This window comes from Stylophora pistillata, chromosome 12 (genome assembly GCF_964205215.1).
Source record: "Stylophora pistillata chromosome 12, jaStyPist1.2, whole genome shotgun sequence".
Classification (NCBI taxonomy): Eukaryota; Metazoa; Cnidaria; class Anthozoa; order Scleractinia; family Pocilloporidae; genus Stylophora; species Stylophora pistillata.
Window position 1 is genome coordinate 2,981,814 of NC_142530.1, and position 23,838 is coordinate 3,005,651.

Consider the following 23,838-nt stretch of genomic DNA (forward strand, 5'->3'; position numbering starts at 1 on the left):
CCGACCGTTGAGTGAGTGGAAAGATTTGTGCTTCACAAACTTTCTTTTGCGCTTTACGTTTTTTTTACCATGAATAGTGCTTACCCATGGTGCTTTGCAATACTCGACAAATTTTACGACTTCTTCGGTGAAACTTCGGCAAGTCGTTTTTCAACCTTGTTCCCCAGAACACGAGTTACAGCACTCGCAAAGTGGTCGAAAAGCCTGTTTTTTGAAAACTCCGGAGGGAAGGGAAGTTGTACATGGAGTTATCAGGACACGAGGTGCGAACGGGATACAGAACTGAAAATTCTGAAGTTTACTGAGCGGTTGTATTTAGCCACGTAGAACCCCTTTCTAACCACCTGCTAAGGAGCCAAGTCGATTATAGCTTTCGTTCGGTAATAAAATAGGTACGGGATGCAGGATTCCGGATAATCATACAATTCTGTGGACCTTCGATTTCTTCAAGAAATAGATTCAATGTTACTGTGCGTCTGTTCTGTATTATATCACAGATGAGTTCATAATGTGATAAGAACAAAAAACTCGCACACAAGGCGTAGTCGACTCTGTTATTGATGTTCTCACCACATCAAGTTTGACGTTTTCTGTGATCTATTGGTGACGTCACCATTTGTGATGGTGACGTCACCAATGCGTCTGTTCTCTAATAGATCACATATGAGAACCAATCAGAATGTATGTATGATGCAGCTTATCATCTGAAGAGTAATGATCAATGCGTTCGTTATTTAATAGATGACCTTGCGTCAGATGCTTAGTTAGTGGCATGGAAACGAGCGAAAAGGTGGGCGTCAAAAACGCCAGGGCCCAGGCCTCTGCAGCCGTACCTTTGACAATTGCATTCGCCCAGTTTGCCACTCTTTTGAGGGTTTTCGCTCGTCACTTAAACCAATAAGGTTCTAGGTTTACGTTAAGTGGATAAAGTTTGAAAACACAGAGGTATAGCGGAGTTTTTAGGAAGGAGAAATAACCCAGCAAAAAAATTGAATACCGAAAACGCCTTTTGACTTACGGCAAAAAAAATTCTTAGCCTGCCCTTAAATTTGCGTCGATTGGGAAGTTGGTCTCTGATTTATGGCTGGGTGGAGATGGTGGGGGATGATACTGTACACGACGGGGTGGGGCGTGGGTTGAGTAACTTGTTGAGGAAATGAAAATATGAGGTTTAAACTTTCATTGCATCAAGTTGAGAAGGAACGGTTTTATTTGTTCAAATTCGAAGAGCCAAGCGATCGGTCAGAAAAAAAAAAAGCACGATCACTTTATTAGGCACTGATTGCCGCTACCACATGTTAAAATCTGGTTTTCATTTTTACCTTTGAACAGTGTAGAGTAATGATTATAATGGCCTGTTCTTCTTCTGAAAGTGATATAATTTTCTGTTACTAGACAGAGCTAAAAACAGTAGTAAACGGAATCAATTTGATTTTGTACACAAAACAGATAATGCGTAATTTTAACCACGATGAAAAATGATGGCTTTTTACTCTATTCTAATGATTTTCTGTGAATCGGACGGAAAATGAGGCGTAGCAAATCGCCTCTTAACAGTAATTATCTTTGTTCAATACAATCTGTGATTCTTACAGACTTGAGAATAAGATCAATGCAAATATAAAAGACTCACCTCCGCGACCAATTTTTTAGTTCAATGCAGATACTACAAATAATCAGTTCCGTATAGATAACTTGAATAAATCAAGCTTTCAGATTGGTCCTTTCTATCCACAACATTAAAAATTTAAAAGTGATGGCGTTCTCCAAGAATAGCTTGACGCCTAGAATTTTATGGAGCCTGATGTGAGTTAATATATTCTGTTAGTAGAGTTTCCTTCAAATATCAGGTGAAACCAAGCGAGACGTGACAATAACTAGTCTTTTTTCGCAATGGGATTTCAACATTAACTGACAAAGTCTTTTCGTCGTGTCATTTTGGCTGCGTTTGTGTCAGAAATTGCACGGATTGTCAGTGAAGATCATGATTTTTGTACTGTGGAGTGGTATTTCAGATTTATAAGTAGAGGATAAAACCGATTCTCAGTATGTCGACTGACACAGAACCAGATGTAAAGGAAAAATCGGAAAACGATTCGGTAAGAGAAACTTTAATTCTGCATTCAGTATGTCTGCCATTTGTTGTGTTGAAATAGTTTGCTTAGAAAGGCCGCATTGAACAATTCATCAGCCATTACTTCTTTCAAAGAGGATTAAAACTTGATTGGAATGAAACTTTATACGAGTTAATTCGACTCAAAACCTCCCCTAATTTATCCCCTGAGGCGAAAAGCGAGTTTTTAGTCGCTGTTGATATCAACGCCGTTTAATGCTGGCCTCCTGGCGCGTGCTAAAGTTGCAACAAATTGAAACGGTTGTTTGTATTTTCAGGAGCACAAGATGGCGTCCGTGCGAGACGATTTGGATATCAATCCGATGATGGATAATCCAGTGTTTTCGACAGGGAGTTCTGTTAATCTGTTTTGCCCTTTGTGTCATGAAATGTTTGTGAACCCTCGACTGTTGCCATGTCTGCATACGTTTTGTAAAAGATGTTTGGAAAACCTTGTGGTCCCGAGGTCAAGTTCGCTCAGCTGCCCTGCTTGTCGTACAGATGTCCCTCTCACGGTACGTCTGAGCGTTTCGTTTTGTTTAATTTTTATCATAACCTCGTCTCCTTCAACTTTAGTTACTTCGAGAAACTATAGCCTATCCCAACAGTCATTTGATGATTTGTTTGACTATATCGAAACCATTGTTGAAATATCGTTTACGCAAAGATGACCAGATAAACCATCGCTGGATTTTAAAGGCCTTCTTTGTCAATACCATATGTACCCTTATTGCCGCTTGCCTTCATAAAAATTTCTCTCTATTTTACAAAGAAGCTTATTTTTCCACAAAGCCTAATGTAGCTCGCATCGTAACACCTGAAATAATTTATCCTATCTCAAAATTTGTCTTCGTTGCTTACCATTTCATCAGGATTTTTTGCACGTGTCTTAGGAGTGGACAGTTTCCATTTCATACATAATGAAAGGGTCATCATGATATTTAGTCAAAATAAAAGAAACCCCGAAACTTGAATTAAGCAATACGTTCGATTTTTAACGAAGTTTTTTCAAAGGCGTGTTAGGCTGAGTTTGTTTCCGAAATTAATGCCAGGTATGATGTTAGACTGACTAGCTAGACTAATTTCTATTCATTGAAATTCGAAAACGCGTCAATAACTTTATTTTGCATTCTGCCGACCCGTGTGGGTTTAAGATCGATGAAAAATGTAACAAACTGAACATAATGCAACGCATAAAAGGCTCTTTTTCGTCCTAAACAACGAGCTGAAGCTTTGAGGACAAGCTTTCCTCGACTGTGGCTTTTACATGGAATTCATCCGTACCAAACTCCGTTGTAGTACCGCCCCCGCAGATTCAACCATGCATTTTATTTGTATTCATAATAAGTAAAGATCAAAAGACAATCGAGAGGCCTAAAATAAAACTATATAACCCCAGGTTATTATTGTGCGAAACTGTGCAATAGTACCTTTAAATTAAAAATCATCAAATTCAGAATCAACATGCGTGTTCGATTGAACTCGTTAGACACAAGAAATCAGCTTTGGAATCGTTGTTTGCTAATTTGAAAAATTTCTGGAATACACCGTGCAATTTCTCTACGAGTTTCCTCAAAAATGGTTGGTGGCGGTGTTCTGCCGCCTATAGTCTGCAAGTTTAGCCTGCGTGTGGGCTATAATGTTTTTGTTTCGCTTTAGGAACGGCTCAGCCACCTTTACCTCCATTGACAGCCGTTTATGGAAAATGCTATCGAAACCATTGCTAAGTTATGTCATTATGCACCATTCGGTTTGGTTTATAAACTCTTTTTGTGTCTGATGTTTAGCTGACAAAACCACTCTAAGAATCACGCGCCGATTTTACGCTCCTTAAAAATCTCTACAGTTCTCGGTGTTTTGAATTACCACTCATAAAGTTTATAGTTTAAAACGAGATCAGAAAGTTTTCAGAGATATCATTTTGTTATTTGCGACAGTTTCTCATCCATCTGCACACGCAAGTAGTGTAAAATAGCTAGGCCATTGAGTTGCGGAGAAGTGAAGGTTCATTCGACAACTTTACGTTGCAATTTCCGAAAGCCTGTTTTAATAACTCATTAACTGGGTCAATTCTTCCAGAAATAATCAACGGCTAGGCCTGTGAAAGCCCTTCGCATAGCAAAACTACACGTGTGTTTCTTTGCTTGCTAAAATTACACGTATTGTTACTTGAACCGTATTGTTACTTGAACTTAACCGCCTCCCGGTTAGTTAACCGCCTCCCGGTTAGCTCAATGGATAGAGCGCTGGACTGTTGTGCGGGAGGTCGAGGGTTCGAGCCCCGGCCGGACCAACACTCAGGGTCTTAAAATAATTGAGAAGAATTTGCTACCTTTCTATAACATCAAGAAATGGTTAGATATTCTAGTCTTCTCGGATAGGGACGAATAAATGGAGGTCCCGTCTCCTGCAGGGTTGGGGTAGGAGACGTTAATTTCCCACACACGAGATTACTGTGTGATGGATGTCCTCCCCTGGGGTGGGATGGGTGGGATATAGGGCGCACTTAATTTGGAGCCTCGCTCTGTTGTGCGACCCTCACCACACTCTGGTGAAAGTGATTAAATAAATAAATTGAAGTTTTCGTGGCCTTACAAATTCGTGAAACTCGAAAATCAAATTAATCTGCACGTGACTTTTTCTTAACGCCGCATAGCTTGCTTAAGCAAATAGACTCGTTGATATCTTAACCATGGTTTAGTTTTACTTTCCTTTCATTTCATTCTCTAATTTTGTTCTTAATATTTTTTTGTGCTATTTTTTTTTTCAGGAGCGTGGTGTCGGCGCTTTCCCGCCAAATTTCGTGGTAACCACCATGATGGACGTGGCGGCAGTGCGCGCGCACGATAAGAACCCGATCATGTGTAGCAGCTGTGAAGACAAACTCCCTGCGGCTGCGCGGTGTATCGAATGCATGGACTTTCTCTGTCATGACTGTAGAAATGCTCACATGAGACTGAGGCTAACCAAGACTCACAGGGTAAGCGCAAACGTTTTGAAAAAAAATTTGAGAATAGCTTTTGAAATGTAATTTTGTATATGATTGGTCAGTTGGGCGAGTGGTGCGAATAATATGGCCCCATCAGAAAGTGTAGTATAGCAAACCCAATGCAATCCTGGAATACTTTCGGCACCAAATTTAAAACTGATCCATCTCAAAAACAGAAACATTTGTTAAGAGTGACAAATCTATGCGAGTCTCTGAACTCCTAAAAACAGATTTATTGTTTCACCCATAGAATGGGCGAGAAGAAAATAAGATCTTATTTTAATTGTTTTGCGGTTATTTTAGGTTGTGTCCTTAGACGAACTCAAATCCAGTCCACGTCCTGAAGATTTACTCCATCGTCCAATCTTCTGCATGGAACATACCCATGAAAAGCTAAGGTACGTTGCAGTCAGAAACGACTCTGCAGTAATAACAGATAAGAATTATATTGAAATATAACACTTAACACAGCACACTAGAAATGATTACGGTGTCAAAATCGAATTAGAACGCTCTTTGGGAATTGGAGCAAAGAACGTGAAGTAATTGAAAAGGGAAAACTGTGCAAAAACATCATCGCTGATGTTCATTTTAGGAAACATTTAAACTGTGTCAGGTGTGGGAAAAAGTAGCTGGAACTGTAGAAGAACGGAGGAAAACCTGTCTAGGAACCTGGCGAAGGAAGGCAACTCGATGCAAGAACTTAACTGCTATGGTCCAAGGAGCTGGGAGTGAATTGCCCAATTTAAAGTCGTCTAGTATTTTACAGTTACCATTAACCAGAAAAATTCCTTGTTACTGCAGTCACTTCGACAAAATTTGCCAATCACATTATTAGAACGAGCAATGCAAGCCAAGGTGGCAAAGAGTTTAGAAGGAATTCACTAATGTTTTTCTTTAATCGGATTGGTCAGGTTGTGCCCTTTAAGTAACTGCCTTATAGGAGAGCTCTTAAACAAACAAAGTTCACTGCTGACCGCTGGTCCCGTTTTTACAGGTACTACTGCGAGAGCTGCGAACAAGCTATTTGTCGCGAGTGCACCATGACTTCTCACTCGACGGAACGTCACAAATACACCCAGTTGACTGATACCATCGACAAGCAGACTCAAAACATTTCTCAGCTGGCAGAGAAACTCAAAAGGAAGGTCCCAATTGTCACGCAATCTACCAAAGACGTGGAGGAAGTCACATGCCGACTCGAGGCCCGGGCGGAAGTGGCAAAGTCTGAGATTCAGAAATGCTTTCCTCGTATTTTAAAAGCTCTACAAGATCGCGAAAAAGGAATGATGGCTGAAGTAGAGACTATGGTACAAAGAAAATCAAAAGTCCTGGGATTACAACAGGAAAGATTGGAAAATGAATTAAAACGTCTTACAACTACCTGCAACTTTACAGGTAAGTGTGTTTCACAGGTCTGCAAGGCGTATTCACGGCTGAAGATGAACCATGTTCATCTCACTGGCACAAAATAACGTACATTGCAATTGGATTGGGCAAGACTAAATACTTTAAAACTTCTTAAAATCAAAATTATGGGACTTTCTGATTTGACGGGTACATTTATGGAAGCCTAGAAGCGGAGCCGTGGCTGGTTAAGTTTTACTGCCCCACATTTTAGTTTGGTTACCCACAAGTTGTGTTTTTTTTAGAAATTGTGACCGCAGAGAGACTTGCCGCCTTCGAAAAATACAGTTTTACCGACCAAACAAATTACACGTCGACTAGTTTTCCTTGGCTTGATTGGTTACCGCATTTTCTTAGGTATGGAGCTCCACTAGCGGGTTTTGCGGGCAGGAGTTTTGTTTTGACATTCGACTTGGGTTTTACTCAACTTTTTCTAAAGGAAAGACATTTTACGTCTTTTAGAGGAAGTTTTGAGGCATGGAAACTCTGTGGAAATCCTTGTCATAAAGAAACAGCTTTGTGACAGACTAAATGACCTCATCTCCACCAAGTTTCAAGGAGAGCCCGAAGAAAACGACGTCATCTACTTTGTGGCCAACCAGGATGAAGTTCTGAAGGCACTTGAGAACCTTGGGCAGATTAAAACGAGTAACGCCTTCCCCACCAATTGTACGGTAGCCGATGACATGAAGAATGCAACGAAGGGAAGGAGATCAAAATTTACAGTTCTTACGCGGTAAGAAAAGTTTATCATTGAAATCAAATCCAAGAAGTAAATTTGCTCATGGTATCGATGCTGGTTAGGCCTCATAGTTATTTCAGAAGATTTATGACAGGCAACTTTTTCTTTAAAACTTTGGTCAATTTCAATCAGTTTTAATTTACGTGCGCATGGTAGATAAAACTAGCCACTTTGATTTTATCCCTGCCTAATCTTGTGTTCTTGTCTATGAATTCTCATAAAAAGCATTTCCTGATTGACCTTTCCGCGAACTTTAATATTGGTTTCACGAAATTCAGCTACAAAGGGCTCTAGTGCTAATGTGCTCTAGTGCTTTAACCTCGTTGTGATATTTTTAGTGATCACAGTGGGGCCCAGTGTACTGGTGGCGGTGAGGATGTAATGGTTGATGTGTACACGTCAGATGGAAGAACCGTGCCTGCCGAAGTAAGACCGCTTGGCTCCTCCCCAGGCTCTTCACATGCGCTCTCTCGCTACAACTCACAAAATGTTAGCATTTCATTTGAGATTCACGTGTGGCATGCACTGTAATAATTCATGCGCAGAATAATTACTAACTGTCTTTCTTTCATGACGTGACTCCTCCGTGGTCGTTGTTTTGGTTGTCACGCAACGTTTGGGGAGAAACATTGCATGACAATCCAGACAACAGCCGCGCCGAGGCGTAAATGTTTTATGTTCAATCTCACTTTTTGATCGCACCGTGATTTTGTTTTTTGCACCTTTTTTTTGTTTCACATTAGCAATCACTGTGGTGTCACAATTAGGTATTATTGTAGTGGATGTTGTGTTGTTGTTGTCTTTGCTTCTTTTTAGCCTGTCATTCGGAATGTCACGCAGCACTACCCCGTTGCAGTACAGCAGCGAAAAGGGTTGCGTGACCAACATGACAGGGCTTAAAAACTTATTTGTGCGGTAGACAGATTTTGGCTGAGTGGCAGGCGCTAAATAAAAACGCGAGTAAGGCTCGCGCTTTCAAAATGGTAGTTTTTGAGGATGTGTTGCCCAATTTTTTGCAGGTTGAGGACCACAGAAATGGTTCTTACGGAGTCAGTTACAGTCCTTTTAATGTTGGAATGCACAAGGTGAATTTATTAAGAACATAGTGGGAGGTGCACTTGCGTAATGGTCAGTACACTGGAGCTTGCATCGAGACGCCCGGCCACGAGACCTGGCCTGGTCAATGCGTTGTGTTCTTCGGCAAGCCACTTTACTCTCACACAACCTCGTTCCCAGGATCTCTCATCGTCCCGCCTCCTGGAGCGAGGGGGGCGGAAGACGAGAGACCCTGGGACGAAGTTGTACTCTCACAGTGCATCTCTAAAGGGCGACGCCACGCATGGGTCCTTGTCCTTGTCCCACGCATGGGTTTATGTCCTTGTTCTTGTCCTGTTTGCTACAACCTTATTGCATCTATGACTTCTATGTGTCATACCCAGTAAAGCTGTTGAAAAAGAAAAAAAAGATGTTTACTCTCGGCACGCTTGATTGTTTCCTTTCTTTTCACCTCCGTCGATATTAACCCTTTCCAGTCTAACATCATCATGCATATTCTCGATACTGTTTTGTATTTTTTTTCCCTGAGTGCTGAAAAGAGGAATTTTTTTAACAATCAACTGAAACTGGCTCAGTGATAACATGGCCACTTATCTGGTGCCGAGGCCCCTCTGAATCAGAAATCACTTGCTGTGCGGACGCGCAAATTATATTGAGTGTTATGTACGAAAAGAAAGTAACAGTTACTCGCACAAATTAAATTTTAGAAGGGTTTTGACGTTGAGAATTTCTCTCCCTCTTAGGTGTCCGTGACTGTCCGAGACAAGCACATTCAAGGTAGTCCTTTCAAAGTCAATGTTGTCAACAGCGGGGAGTCGTATCTCAAGTTTGGCAAAAAAGGAACGGAAATTGGAGAATTCAACGGGATATTTGGCGTTGCTGTTGACGACGAAGGGCGCATCATCATCACAGACTGCCACAACCACAGAGTGCAAGTTTTCAATCAAAATGGCGGATTCATGTTCCAGTTTGGACGCAAAGGGGAGGGTAGTGGACAGTTCCAATGTCCCACTGGGGTAGGGGTGGATCCTGATGGGAGGATTGTTGTCTGCGAAAGACTGGGCAGCAGAATGCAGGCAAGAAATGATTGAATTGTAACGTGGAATATAAACATACGTGGTATGAGCTAAAACAACAACAGCAATTTCGATTCGATTTTCGCTCTCTGATTGTTTAAATTGCACTTGTATTAAAGGTGATGAGCTCGTTCCGATTCCCTTCATTTAGGGGAAAAGAAGAAAAGGCATAAAATTGATTCGAGTGGCCTGTCCAGATTTTAATCTTCAAAAAAAATTTCCTCCCAAAACAGTTAACGGCATTGAAATACATTTTGACAACTTAATGCACTCGATTAATTCATTTTTTTCTCGCACAGTAGTCAGTTTTGCGTCCATAGGTCCTGTACTTGGTCCAAAAAATTCGCGTCACCTTCTCAACTAATGAGAAGCAGATATGACTAACGCATCTCACCTACGCTTTATCAGACCATGTTTACGTGTTCATACTTTGAGTGCTGATTGGCTCCTAGAGATATGTTTTTTTTTTCTCTGATTGGCCGATGGTGTCCCTGTAGTTGGGCTCTCAATTTTTTTTCTCAGTTCCTACCTATTTTTACCTTTGTAGATATTTGATCGAGATGGAATGTTCCTTCATAAATTCTCCGTTCCAGACCTTAAGGCCTCCACACTAGCAGTAGATGCTAATAGAAGAATCATTGTTGCTGACTCAGCAAATCGCTGTATTCACGTCATCTCACTGGATACAGGTTAGCAATGCTTAAATTGACTTCTTACACCTTGCGCGGGACAGGGCGCTGCAAGCGCCTTTTTTCGCTTTGTGAAGGAGAAGAGAAAAAGCGCGAGGTCGCGAGGCAAGCACGATGGGCACGTTACGCGCGAGACGGGGCGCGTGTGATTCCCTCCGGCCTCCACTCGTCTGAAAAATGTTAAACTGAAATCTGTCCCGCCTGCCTCTCAACAATATTTTCCTTAATTCATACTTCAGTATGTGATCTGTATTTTCATTTCTTGCATTTAAGTCAATTTTCGCGGTTCGCGTGTTTATAATTACGAATTTGTTAAAAAAATGAAATGTCTGTCTTCAGGTCAGTCTTTCAAGTTTGGTTCTTTTGGAGACGGCAATGGCGAACTGAATTACCCATGCTACGTTGCGGTGAATTCTCAGGGTCACATCATTGTGTCGGACATGCACAGCCACCGTATTCAGGTACGTTATGCCGTCATTCATAGGTTAATTTAAAGACTCTGGTCAAATAATTCTACACATCATGCATTAATTCGAGATCTTTGCAATCATATCCCTATTATGCAAACAGTAGCATAACCAAACTTACAGTAGCACAACCGCGAGGAAAGAAAGGCGCTCCTACGCGAGTAATTTAAATTTAGCCCCGTCCCGGGGGCAGGACTGTCATGTTGAGGAAAAATCTGAGGATAGTGAAGAAAAAATTAAGTAGTAGGTGCCAGTTTCAAACGTAATAAATGGATGACGCTTGATCAAGCAATTTTCAAGTGAGTGTTGAAAGTTATATGGGATTGCATTGGTTTTGCCTTGCTTCGCTTTGTGATTGGTCCAGAAAACTCGCACCACCCTCTCAACCAATCACAACCAATCACGACACTCTTGTTTTCCCGCGCTTTAGGCGGTTTTAACTTTGAGTTCTCCCTGGCTCCCTGCAATTCTTTGCTTTGTTCTGATTGGTCGCTGTGACCGCTTTTGTTTTGTTTTGTTTTTTTTCTCCAACGACACGCCCTGTCTTACAAGTAGACTTTGGCTAATATATGAGGAAATAATTTGAATATCATCCCTTTTCATTCAGGTATTTGATCCACGTGGTCGTTTCATGTTCAATTTCGGCCGCAAGGGGAGTCAGGACGGGGAGTTAATGCGCCCCACTGGGGTAGCAGTGGGTCATGACGGAAACATTATTGTCGCCGACCGAGACAATCATCGGATTCAAGTCTTTTCCAGTGAGGGACGTTTTGTCACGAAATTTGGTACTAAGGGGGATGGTGACGGTCAACTGAACGACCCCCATGGCCTCGCTTTGACGCCGGAAGGAAATATAATTGTTGCAGACTTTCGAAATAATCGTGTCCAACTTTTTGGGCAACCGGCATGAAAGTAGAGTTTTGAAAACGTTCGCTTAGTGAAAATGTGCAAGTATTCGTACGGGACACAAGTTCCGAACACTAGAGAGAGAATGGGCACTGGATAGGTTGCGGAGATGGCAAATATTTGGAGTACGGCTGTAGAGTTAGATCGCCCTGGGCACGTGTTTGGTGGAATGTAAACATGTGACCAGAATCTCGCATAGTTCCATTTCTCCGAGGAGTTGGTGTTAATTTAGGTATATAATATCAGTTATTTAAACTATGAAATGGTTTCAAGGAATTTTTGGGAAGGAGTGCAACAAATCAATCCCTAGTTTTCTTCTTGCTGTATCTTACATATCCTGTTGTATCTAATTAAAGTTTTAGGCGTATAGATACAAGCTAAGAGGCAAAACGCCTTAACTTCATTTATTTTTAATCAAAATTCGCTTCAGTCTCCTTTCGGTCTCTCATGAAACGCGCATGGGGCGCAAGGCGGGGGTGGAGGCGAATCTCCCAAAGTCTGGTATTTAAAAAAATAGAAAAAAAAAAAACTCCCATAAAGGGGAAATATTTATAACAACAAAATTTGGCATCTCATCGTACTTAAATAAGTAACAATACATTTTCTAAATTCGTCACATCTGTAGTGTTGAAAGTAAGGAAATTTGGGCAGAAAGGCACCACCACCCACCCCTGCTGAGGTCTGTTAAAAGTCCGTGTGCCATGGTGTGAATGGTGGTACGATTCTATCCCAACTTTCAATTCCTTTTTTTTTGGGGGGGGGGGGGGGGAGGGTGGTGATGTGAAATAAATCTAATAAGTTTGAACCGAAAAAAGGACAATTACCAAAGGTAAAACTAAACCAATGCCTATTTAATCTAGAAAAGCTAAACAAGTGCCTTGCTTTTGTTTTTGGAAGAAGCTTTGGTTTTACATAAAAAAAATTTAAATTCTCATCTTATTGGCAATTTTTCTCACAATAATCTGTGGGTAGCTTGCCTTGCAGAATATTCTTTAGTCGTTGACTTTTCCAGTGCCTTTTAAAGCAAAAATTGTAACAAAAATTCAATACAATTTGGAAAAGTGCCGATTACCGGTAATCAAACAAGCCTGTGTTGCAATCTGTGGAATAACTTCTGTTCTAGCTTGACATTTTTATCTTCTATTTTTGTATGTTTTATAATACATTTTTGTTTTATTTTTTATAATTTAAAAGATCTTTTAGAGGCATTGGTAATGATTTTGAGACAGGGACCACTCTCATACAGGAAACTGTAATGACTTTAAACTTTACTTATAAAACAGTAACTTTACCCTTATTAGCTTTCATGAAAATCATATCCTTAATGATTCCTTTTGTTCTATAGGAGATTAAGTCAAAAGTGATATATTTCACATGATCAAACTGTTTCACTGTTTCACAGAGGCTAGCTTTGATAACATAACCAGCTATCATTTCAGCAAAACATGACCATCAAAGTTTGATCTCTGATTAAAGGCTTAGCTGCAAATTCTTTGCAATAGCTTGCACGAGTTTTAAGAATTATTGTGTTTATTGAGATCAGAGGAATAAAAGAATTCATTAAAGTTAGAGGTAACAGAAGTTTGATCAAATCATATTTTTACTGAAAAATTGCAACAAAATCACACTTTTGCATTGATGTAAGCGTAGAATTCCCAGTTGTTTTTTATTAATCAGGGCCATTTGCTGTTCCACATAAAAATATGTCACAAGCATTTTAAGATTTATATTCATTTTTGTATCAATTAAGCACGTTGTCTTTAGAAGTAAAGGCTTTGAATAGAATACATTTAGCTGAGTTAAGACAGGTAGGGTGAAATAATTTCCATTCAATAAAGCAAAAATAAAACCATTTCACAAGTTAATTCCATTCCATAAGTCTATCCCATTCTCAAGTTTGCATTTAGTAATTAAATAATGTAATTCTTAGGAGTTGTGGTGTTTTTTGGGATCTCTCTCAACAATCGACCACAATGTCAATAACAGGGCAATTTTGTAAAATTCAGAAGGTCACAAACTGGTCAGCAACAGTCCTTTACCATTCCTCCAACTGCTACTGATTAGGAAACCATTCTAAGTTTCAGGAGATGTAAAACAATCCCTACCTGACCACCTCACTAAAAACAGGTAAACTATACCCAACCTTCCCCACTGGGCAAAAGTGAGGAAGGTAGACAAATGCATAATTCCAATATTTTATTACAAATTCAGGTAAAGCTGTATAATAGACTGAAATATGTTGTGTTTATAGATATCTGTCATACTTTTCAAACGTTTTGCATGCCCTCTAATGAATGATAAATCTAAGGTATTCCCAAATGTTACCAATTCTGATGAAGCAAAAAGCAACATTACCAAATTGGCAAGAATTTGGCACTAACTTGTTTAATGACTCTTTCTTCGAGAAAAACTCCTCATAACTTTCCCACACTACTTGTGTACAAGCACCTGGTAGTTTTCACTTCATAGACAATATCAGGATGCCACTGCTTTGGTAAAAATATTGCTTATAAGGCAGGATGAGTTCCCAAGTCATCCTTTCATAGATAAAATTTCACTCCCCTATCTTTGGATAAAACCAACCAAAACTTTTTAAAGAGAATTATCTTAAGATGTATTCGTATGCATATTATTTGGCCTTCCAAGTTCTTCAAGCTGCTAGACTTCCCCTTAACTTAATGAAAAAAGCTGACAAGTGCAATGCAGTATTACCAAGTTCTCTGGGCCAGTCATCAAAGATTCATTAGGATCTCAATGGAGAATTCGTTTCTTTCAGCAACAATTTCAGAAATAGCAAATTACCTCATTTCAGCAAGCTCTTCACTGAACGAAAGTTCTGATCCTGAAAGATTAGAGATCATTACTCATTCTTGTTATCAATTGCCTCTCAAATCAGCGACTTTCAAATCCAGGCATTGTGAAACCTCTTGCAAAACTCTCCACATTTGCCCTGAGAGAGTCAATTTTTGCCTTTGTTTCTGGGTTTGATTCAATGTGTGAAAGGAAGTCCTTCATGGCATCACCTTCAGAAATAGAGAAATAAACTGTCAAAGGTTTAACTACTTGGCATGAAGCTTACGGAGTTACTGTGTTGTGAATGGACAAACAGTTATGTGAAAATCAGCAGCAATTTGAGTGTTATTGAGAACATTAAATGTCATTACAGTTAAAAGTTGTCTCAATTTGAAAAAATTGAGAGCCACTTGCATAATGTACACAAAACTGTGTGTATATGCATTACATAATTCTACACACAGAAGTTAATAAAAACAGTCATTGACAATAAACCTCATTACTGTGGCATGGCATCCGAGTAGCAGCCTTTAACACTCATTAACAATTATAGTAAAAGATTATATTGATACCCTGCAAGACCTCTTCTGTTCTGAAAAGTTTGAATCCCATTTGAATGTTAAGTCTGGGTTGGGGTCAAGAAGGTAAAGTTTGTACCAAGTCAAGTGGCACAGAGCTGAATGATGACAAAGGTATGTGAGCGCTCAAGTGTGCGAGGTTTAAAATTTAGTGAAATTTGCAAAAATAATAAGGAACTGGCTTTGAAAACCAATTGTCATCAAAGGCATTTTCCTATTTCCAAAGTTTTTAAGAAGAAAATTAATTTTCAAAAATATTTAAGGGGTGTACAAAGTTATTGGAAGTTGCTCTGCAATGAGAAAAGCAGCAAGGAAAACAACACCTCAAAGCAACAGAATAGAAAATCAACTAAGCAAACAACTCAAACTCCATGTTTCTGCAATAAAATCTACTGCCTGCCCACCCAGCAGGACCTCATCCCAATTTCCTTAGCATTAAGCGACTAGGAGAATTTCTACAGTAACTCCTTCCTGGAAGGGATGGCATCTGACAGTTTGCTGGTACCCATTGATACTCATGAATGGAGAGAGGCACCGTGAAAGTAAAGTGTTTTTTGTCCAACAACAGGACCTGTTGACAGCCTGGCAAATGTTTTATACCTTAGCCCAAATTGAAACCCCACCTGTTGCACTTTGTGCCTCTACTGCTATATTCACTCCTCGGTCCAAATACTCCACAACCTTCACAAAGTCCTCTTCTTTGAAGTTACGGGAAGTAAGGGCAGGTGCTCCTGTCAAGAAAAGAACATTCAATCTTACATTTCAAGGTACTTTCTCATAATCAAAACTACACAAATCTGACCATGTAGATAGTGAGAATACACCAAACCATCAACTGGGTATACTTTTTAATGGTACATGACTATCATCGATGGGGTAGCTTGCAGTGCAGGCGTCCTATTAGGACAAGTTAACATAACAGTTACAAGTTTGCCATTGTTTATCTTGCCAGCCAAGTTTGATTTAGAGCTCTAGAAGGCAATGGCGGAATGGGGTCAGGAAAAGTGATCACTGATGGCCGGATCAAGGTCAAAATTAAAGAAACAATTGCTGTACCTAATCTTAGTCCTCCAGGTTTCAAGGCACTCTTGTCCCCAGGGCAGGTATTTTTGTTTGCAGTGATTGATGCCATTTCTAGAACTTTCTCCACACGAGCTCCATCAATACCCTAATGAACAAAATAGCAACATCAATTTCGATCAGCCCTTCTTTTAAAAAGTTGAATTTAACACTGTAAGGGCCAGTTATATTTAAACAAGGTATAACCCAAACCACAGTTTTACACAATCAGTGGGGCTCAGGCTTTCTCTATTTGTTACATGACGTATCGGCACAAGCAGCATTGTCTGTACTCTTGTTGACAGTGGCAAATTGGCCAATCAGATTACGACATTACTTCCAATTGCGGCAAAAAAAAAAAAAAAACATGTGTCCTGCAATGCTAATAATGACGAGAGCCTGCTCAGAGACTACGGTAGACACTGGTGCTCACCCTTGGTCTAAGATCAAGTAGAAGAAGATGATTGTCTGTACCACCTGTCAATGAAACAACAAAACGAGTACATGTCTAACATTAAATGAATTGCTATTGCCAAAAAAATAATTTATTACGTTATTTATTATGTTTATGTTATGTTAATATGTTTTCATGGGACAACTAACAGTAGATAGGCTACAGCTTGACTTCACCTGCCAGGAAGTTATGTTGGGGTACATAACAAGCTAATCACAAGACTAGACATACTTTCTAGAAGTACTTTCTGCCATAAAAAAATCTTGTACACAGAACACTAATCTAGGAGTGGGTTTCTCCAAGCCTGACCTGATACTATAGAATATCCTAAATCAGTCAAAGCTTTAGCCATTGATTTGGCATTCTTTAAAACCTGAAGTTGATATTCTTTAAACATAGGGCTTTTTGCCTGAAAGAAGAAACAAAAAAAAAATTAAATACTATAAATTTATTGACTCTTTAGTTATCTCATGCCTCTACTGCATTGCAACACATTGCCAATTTGACTTTATAAATGTATTCCTGAACAATTTAAGAAAGATCAGACTACATTGTCCGAAAAAAACTTCACTACATAGTTTGTAACTTTCCAGTGTTTGTATCTTTCTGTCCCTCCAGCAACCATGACACAAATGCTGATTTACAATTTACACTAGTCTTGTCTTAGTGTATGACTCTATTTTATTTCCCGACAGAAACTTGCAAGAAACTCATTTGTTCCAGGCACATGTGGCCCATAGCAACATTCATGAGTGCCGGTCAAAAGCAAGCAACATAATTATGAACATATGTAACTCAATGTATGAAACACAATTTGCAGCAGAGAATAATGCAACACTGGAAGGGGGAGGCATACTTTGTTGTATCTCAGAATTTGCAAACCAGTGTAGATTACAGAAACTGACAAGGATGACAAAAAGGATGCTTTGATTGATGCTTGTCAAATGAGCTGTCACACACCTGTTTTAGTGCCACACCCACTCCAGCGATAGCATGGTTGTGTGGCCCTCCCTGGAGAGATGGAAACACTGCAAAGTCAATGTTCTTGTCAAAATCATACATGATATCTGATGGAAAGTCAGGGATTTCACCATATTTCTGGAAGACCTAAGTCACTAACATAAATTTAATCTGATTTCTCGCTTTTTCTGTTAAACTTAGCTGATACACTCTTATACAGCTGTTTGGGGAAAGGTTGTTGGAAAAAGCAAAAGTGCACGCAACTAACCAAAAAGGAACTGTGGGTAGTTCCCAGTTCTGGTCGGTGACCTCAGGATTTCAGGCAAAACAGCACTGTAGGGAAAAGGCCTGGCAGGTTTAATGAAGGGTTTTTTCCTTCCCAAGACTGAATTTTGAACTAACTTGACAAAAAACTTATAAAAGAATGAACTCTGTGACCCTAATGGATAACAAAAATGTCTTAAACTCGATGAGAACAAATTTGATGTGACCTAAAGAAAAAATTTTAACAATGAAAGTAATATTCCATTGTTTTATTCCTTTTGTATTCACATGCACAGTGATTCAACAAACAATACAGATTACAAAGGATATCTTTCCCAGTTTTCTTGTTTTTTCCTTTGACGCCAACACGATAAAATATTAAACCAGCCCTGAAGATAAAGCCAAAAGAAATATTTCATTATAATGTTGAAGGACTCAAAAGGTTCATCTAAATCATTTTTGTCATGATCATTTTTTAAAGGAGAAATTGAATGTAAACTTCTCCCAACTAGTAACAAGAAAACTTGTGAATTAGGTAAGGAGAATCTGAATTAGTACCTGACAGCTCTTAAAGTCTTGTGAGTTGTTGATGTCACTACATGGGAGTGATCAAATGGACTGGGGATCACCTGCATAAATTTTAAACAAAGTGAAGCCTTGTTAAAGTTCACAAAGCAACCAGGTAGACAATCAGACATGGTTTGATGTTACTCTGGTTAAAGATTTAATGAATGTAACCGGGAAATCACAATTCATTGACCCAATGTTTTGACACTCCTGTCTATAGTGCCTTCACCAGGGGTGATCTAAAAGGAACTCTTGTTGCAACGATTAGATCACCTTTGATGAAGGCACTAGGCAGGAGTGTCAAAAAGTTGGGTCTATGAGTGGTAATTCCCTGGTTACATTTAATTAAATCCTTAGATGAGAGTAGCATCAAACGGTGTCTCAAGGTGACGACAATAACTTAAAAAAAAAGATGTTGGAAGAGATAAGATTTGATGCATACTCTCCAACAAACATTGTCTTTGAGGGACTCTGACTTCTTAAAACACACAATAGAAGGTGTCTTTATAGTTTCTGACAAACTAATGCTTACCCCAGCTGCTACAAGGCCACTGATATGAGCCATATCTGCCAGTAAAACTGCTTTATGCTCATCAGCAATCTGAGGAGCAAAAGAAATGAGTTATTAACCAATTATTTCCTTACAAAAGCTCTTAACAATTACTGAACATTGAACAAGATTGAACTTATATTAGAAAAGAGAACCATCCTACCTCTTATATGTACAGTTTTCTCGAACCATACCTTTCTCATTCGCTCATAGTCATAAAGTCTGGAGTAAGCACTGGCTCCTGCTATAATCAGTTTAGGACGGAAAAGACGAGCAGTCTCTTCTAATTTGTCATAGTCTATTAAGCCTGTGTCTTCCTGAAACACATCACAAAAAAGGTACAAAATTAATAATAAAAAAAAAAAAAAAAAAAAGAATCAAAGTTAATTCTCAGATTTTCTAACACATTTTGCAATTCTTTTACTGCTTTTACCTTAAGTTCCAGAAGTAATGACACATTGAAAAAAAAAATTAACAAAATTTAAGTTTTTCTACAAATCCTAAGAGTGGCTACCAAAATTAACGAAAAAAAATTCTCTGTTATCCAGAAAAAATGGACATGGTAAATAAAGATTGGCCTGTTGAAACAGCAATCTTAAATAAAAGCATTTAACAAGCTAAAAAGGCTGCTTGATGACATGGATTAAAGTAACAATGGTCAATATTTAGTTCTTAGTAACTGAGCGGGAGGTCTGTATGGGAGAATCTTGACCGAGGTCGTCAGTACAGACCGAACACAGTGAGGTCTGTACCAGTGACCGAGGTCAAGATTCTCCCATACAGACTGACCTAGCTCAGTTAATAAGATGTTTATTATATGGCTGTGTCTTGTATGCCAACTTTTTATATTCTTTGTACCTTTTTTTTCTAGACCGGTCTACATGTTGGTCTAGATGGGAAAATCTAGAAAGCTTTCAATATTGATTTCAGCCAATCAAATTTGAGAATTCGGTAGTTCCCAGTCCTTGTGAGACACAGCCATATAATAATATTGGTTATTATATACGTAGAGTTACTCACATTAAGCCTGTATGGCATTGACTCAAAGTAAATTGATGTCGCTGAAATCCTCTTAGTATCAGTCATGAAGCCATGGGTTAAACTGTAACAAAAGATTAGGCAATGGAATACTTCCTATCATACAAAATTATCAACAAATATTTAATCGCTGTCTTGCTTACAGCTTAAATGGAAGGTTGGCACCTGAGCTACTAAATTCAACAGTGACTTTAAGTGTGTGTTAACCACAAACAGGGTTACCATTCATATGTGGTATTTACTTTCAAAGATTCCATATCCTCTCAAGACTTACAACCCCATATACGTGCTAGCTTTGTGCCTGTGCAATAGAAGCTTTGGCGACATTTCACAGCCACCATAGGGAGGAGTTGGAGATACAGTTTCAAATTGATCCTTTATTAACTCTTGAGATCAGATACTATGCCCCCCCTGATCTTATTGATCCAGTTATCTATTCTCCTTACCTATGACTGGATAATGTATTCAAATAGCAAAAAGAAGTTATATGTTAGAGTCAAATGTTCTAACTTACTGTCCCCCATGAGGCAAATCAAGCCCCATTATTCTGTCATGGGGCTTCAAAAGACCAGTATAGGCAGCAAAATTAGCAGGCGACCCTGAAATGAAATTGCCATGATAATATATTAAGTATTTTAACCCTTTACTATCAACCTTAACATCAGTATGCATACAATCTTAGAAATACGTCAGTCTCTGTCCCTAGAATCCACACTCAAAGGTTGAAGAACGTTTTTAGTAAATTTAGGATAATTTTTAAATATGACATGTAATAGTTTCCCTTGTGAGTTTATGTTGTAACTTAGGATATGTGATTTTATCTTAAGAAATAAAGATTATGATTTGATTTTTTGATTTGATTCTCCATACTGAAATTTGGCCACTAAATTTCTTCTCTGCACCTCTGGCAAGTTGTAGTCTTTTCATAACAAAGTGTCCGTGATCTAACGCTAAAGTAGGAGAAACCTTTGCTAAAAGAATTTTACAATATTGTACAAACTTTTCTTTCCAACTTTGTTACTAGGTAAGTTTAGTTTTGCATCTGTCAACCATTTATTGTTTTGAGCTTGCCATATAGCAACTTAGAATAAAAAAAGCTTTCAGCCTTGTAAAATATACCTGATTTCAAAGACCATAACTGTCAGCTACTGTCTCTGAGAAGTTTTTACCTGAGTATGGTTGAACATTCACTCCCCACTCCTTTGGATCCAGATTAAAGGCCTCAAGTGCCCTCTTCTGAACAAGCAGTTCAATTTTATCAATTATCTGTGTTCCTCCATAATATCTGTAAAAAGAAAACCACAGATTTTGTATTGATTTCCAGAGTTAACAAACCAGCATTCCTTGCTGAGATCATTCTGGTCACCAAAGTCAGTGGAAAAAACATTTATTAATCAAGAGACTACTGAAATTTACGACACAAGTTGATGATTTGGCAACCTGTACTCTGCAGTCATGTACCGAGTTGCCAGTTTTTATCATCACTAGGACATTACAGTCTATAGTTGAAGTTAAAATTACAAATAATTGCCAAATCACTTGGAATTAAACATTGAGAAGTCCCATGAAACTCCAAAATACTGCTAGTTATGTTGATTATTTTTAGTGATTAACAGAGTGTAGTCAGCATGATATATTACAGTGTCCTTTTCTCCACAACTTCAATTTTATTTCTGATGACTACTTAATTATTACAGGTGAGCAAGTGATAACTTTAAAATATTTGTAATGAATGATACTGAGTCAATTCTCACTAATGAACAGTTATGTGTTAGCCCTTTACTCCAACCAAGGGATAAAGCTCAAAACATCAGCTTTGAAACTCTTTTTAACAGCCAATTTACATTATTGACTCCATTCACAAAACCAAATTATCTTGTTGTACCTCCCACTGATGAAGCACCACAGTTTCTTTAGAAACTAACCCCCTTTGAAATGGTTGTTTGAACCCTTGAAATCATTATGCATATTAAATTCTGTGTGGGTACAGTTCTACTTAATATGAGTCTAATGACAAATTGTTACACGAGATCAGAAAATATTTCACCTTTGACCAGGGTACCCTTCAGAATACTTGTTGTTTAAGCAAGATCCCATAGCTTCTAAGGCAGCACGACTGCAGAAATTCTATAACCAAAGATAAAAGCCAATTATTTTAAGACTGATTGTTGGTTCACCCTGGGACTCCACTCTAAACATGCTATACAGTAGGTTGGAGCTCAACCAATTAAGCTTATCAACCAACAAGAGAAGCAATTTTGAAATTTTATTCACCAACAGGCAGCCAGTGGGAGAACTTATACTCAATACAGTGATTATCATTATCACTGTTATGAGGTTGATATTGCAAATTGAAACTGATATGCATGTAGGATCGATGGTCTAAACCAGAAAAAAAATTTATTTATGCATAACTTCAAATATCTTTGTTCAGCTTAAAAATTGAATGGTTATTACTTCACTCACATCTTTGAAAATATTTTCCACAAATAGAAATACATTACTATAGAAATATGTTATGTAACAAACTAGAAACTATTTCCCACACAAAAATAGAAATAGCAATTAAGTGTAAAAGTAAACCATAAGGGATTATTAATGATTGAATGGCACTGCACAATAAGTATACAATTAATAACTTCCAAAAGAGAGACACCTATAGAAATAAATCACACACAAAAAAATTAGAATATTCTTGAAAATCTAAACACAGTTTTCATAATAATCATCACCATTAGTGTCATCATCACAGCCTTAATTCCTTTTCCCTACATAGGTAGCAGACCCCACAAAAAAGAGAGAATTTTCATTTCAAACCTCTGAGGCAATGAGTTCTAGTCCCCTAACTTGACGATCCTTTTCCTGTTGAATCAAGTCGTACATTTGTGGGTCATCATCTTCAAGTTTCTCTTGGCCTGTCCATATAGTGGCCCTCACTGAAGTAGATCGGCAAAGAGATTGCAACACTGTGTTACTTAGGAGAGTATCATAACAGGGCTGTGAATAAAATGAAAACCAACTGAATGTTAAGTATGTAAAGGCTTCCCCAACCTTTTCATTTGCAAGAGGTACCAAAGTGGAAGTTTTCCTTACAATAACAATACAGCTTTGAGCAGAAAGGTTGGGCAAAGTAAGTACATTATTAAAGAAGGTATACTGCAAGATTTAACACCAAATTCTTGTGGCTAAAGTTTCAAGAATTCTATGGGAGCCAGCAGAGAGAATTGATATCTAGGTCTTGGACGTGAATGGGTAAAAAATATTTACTTTGAGAGTCTGTCAAATAATAATCAATAAAATTTCAGTTTGGAAAACAACACCCTCTGTCACCATTTACCCAAATGCTTTGTATAAGGGAGTAAATGCAACCTACATGATACCCAGTGAGGTACTCTGTTAGAGGAATCAAGATAAGGTGCTTGAGGTATGAAATGGCTTTTCATCACTAAAATCTCCTTCCAAAAAAACAACTTACATTACACACACACAAAAAAAATGAAAACGAGAACTTATTTTTCTTAAATTTGCACTACAATATTTTGTTTGATGCGTAACCGTTTCATTCAGATAAAGAGTAAACTAAATCAGTGATTTTACAGACAGGGGGGGTCAACTGGCACCACAAACAATTGTTGTGTAAAATTTACAAAATTAAAAAGCAGAAATAAAACGTTTAATTAAATAAATCTCTTTTTAAATTATCACGAGTCCTTGGTCAAGAGCACCCTTAAATCACAACAATTTGATTAGATTTTTACGATTGTGCAATACGTCTCCTGATGTTCAGGTGTTCGGAAAATCAGTGACTGGCCTTCTGAAGATTTTCTTTGCGTGTATAACTACGAAGTAATTTCGTGATAAAGTCATTCTTTAAAATGCACTTACCTTCAGCGATCCGAGTTTACGCGTCAAGGAAAACATTGGTAAAACTTACGATAAAGAAATAAATTACAAAAATAAATAAATGGTGCTCGCAGATGTGGTGTTTCTCGAAATTTTTGCTGAAGCCAACGAGAACTAAGTGGGCCTGCTGTAGTAATGGTCAGTGGTAAGAATATATTCTCCTCCCCTCCCCTCATAGTTTGAGAATTCACCTCGATCCAGCCTTTTCTCGGTCTTTACCGCGATTC

The 23,838-nt window shown here is 38.5% G+C and overlaps 2 protein-coding genes across 3 annotated transcripts in view; one reads left to right on the forward strand and one right to left on the reverse strand.

Annotated features, from left to right (window-relative positions):
- LOC111323464 (uncharacterized) overlaps positions 1-13,310 on the forward strand; it is a 26,368-nt gene extending 13,058 nt beyond the window's left edge. The window contains exons 6-16 of one of the 2 annotated variants that reach the window (XM_022926814.2): positions 2,392-2,628; positions 4,884-5,093; positions 5,406-5,500; positions 6,100-6,500; positions 6,972-7,245; positions 7,590-7,740; positions 8,271-8,336; positions 9,051-9,383; positions 9,931-10,072; positions 10,412-10,533; positions 11,147-13,310. In XM_022926814.2, the coding sequence (XP_022782549.2) occupies positions 2,392-2,628; positions 4,884-5,093; positions 5,406-5,500; positions 6,100-6,500; positions 6,972-7,245; positions 7,590-7,740; positions 8,271-8,336; positions 9,051-9,383; positions 9,931-10,072; positions 10,412-10,533; positions 11,147-11,449 (2,334 nt within the window). In that variant the 3' untranslated portion in view covers positions 11,450-13,310. The remainder of the gene's footprint in view (positions 1-2,391; positions 2,629-4,883; positions 5,094-5,405; positions 5,501-6,099; positions 6,501-6,971; positions 7,246-7,589; positions 7,741-8,270; positions 8,337-9,050; positions 9,384-9,930; positions 10,073-10,411; positions 10,534-11,146) is intronic. The other variant, XM_022926815.2, reaches the window with a different exon arrangement.
- LOC111323465 (serine hydroxymethyltransferase, mitochondrial) lies at positions 12,205-23,745 on the reverse strand. Its single transcript, XM_088740189.1, has 16 exons — positions 23,594-23,745; positions 22,526-22,705; positions 21,756-21,835; positions 20,878-20,993; positions 20,223-20,307; positions 19,691-19,772; positions 18,865-18,987; positions 18,653-18,721; positions 18,112-18,182; positions 17,879-17,942; positions 17,290-17,391; positions 16,639-16,738; positions 16,309-16,352; positions 15,873-15,984; positions 15,440-15,547; positions 12,205-14,468 (listed from the first exon to the last, which is right to left on the reverse strand). Exons 1-16 carry the CDS (start codon positions 23,627-23,629, stop codon positions 14,338-14,340), a joined length of 1,503 nt encoding a protein of 500 aa, XP_088596315.1. The 5' UTR covers positions 23,630-23,745; the 3' UTR covers positions 12,205-14,337.
- Between the last annotated feature and the right edge of the window lie 93 nt (positions 23,746-23,838).

Bases quoted from the DNA above. Each gene is read 5' to 3' on its own strand.
- LOC111323465 (XM_088740189.1), bottom strand. From the start codon at position 23,629: ATGTTTTCCTTGACGCGTAAACTCGGATCGCTGAAG. The intron at 16,353-16,638 runs GTCAGGCTTGGA...TTTCATTGACAG, and splicing joins AGGATATTCTATAGTATCAG to GTGGTACAGACAATCATCTT. The intron at 14,469-15,439 runs GTGGGGTTTCAA...CTATTTCTGAAG, and splicing joins AGAGGCACAAAGTGCAACAG to GTGATGCCATGAAGGACTTC.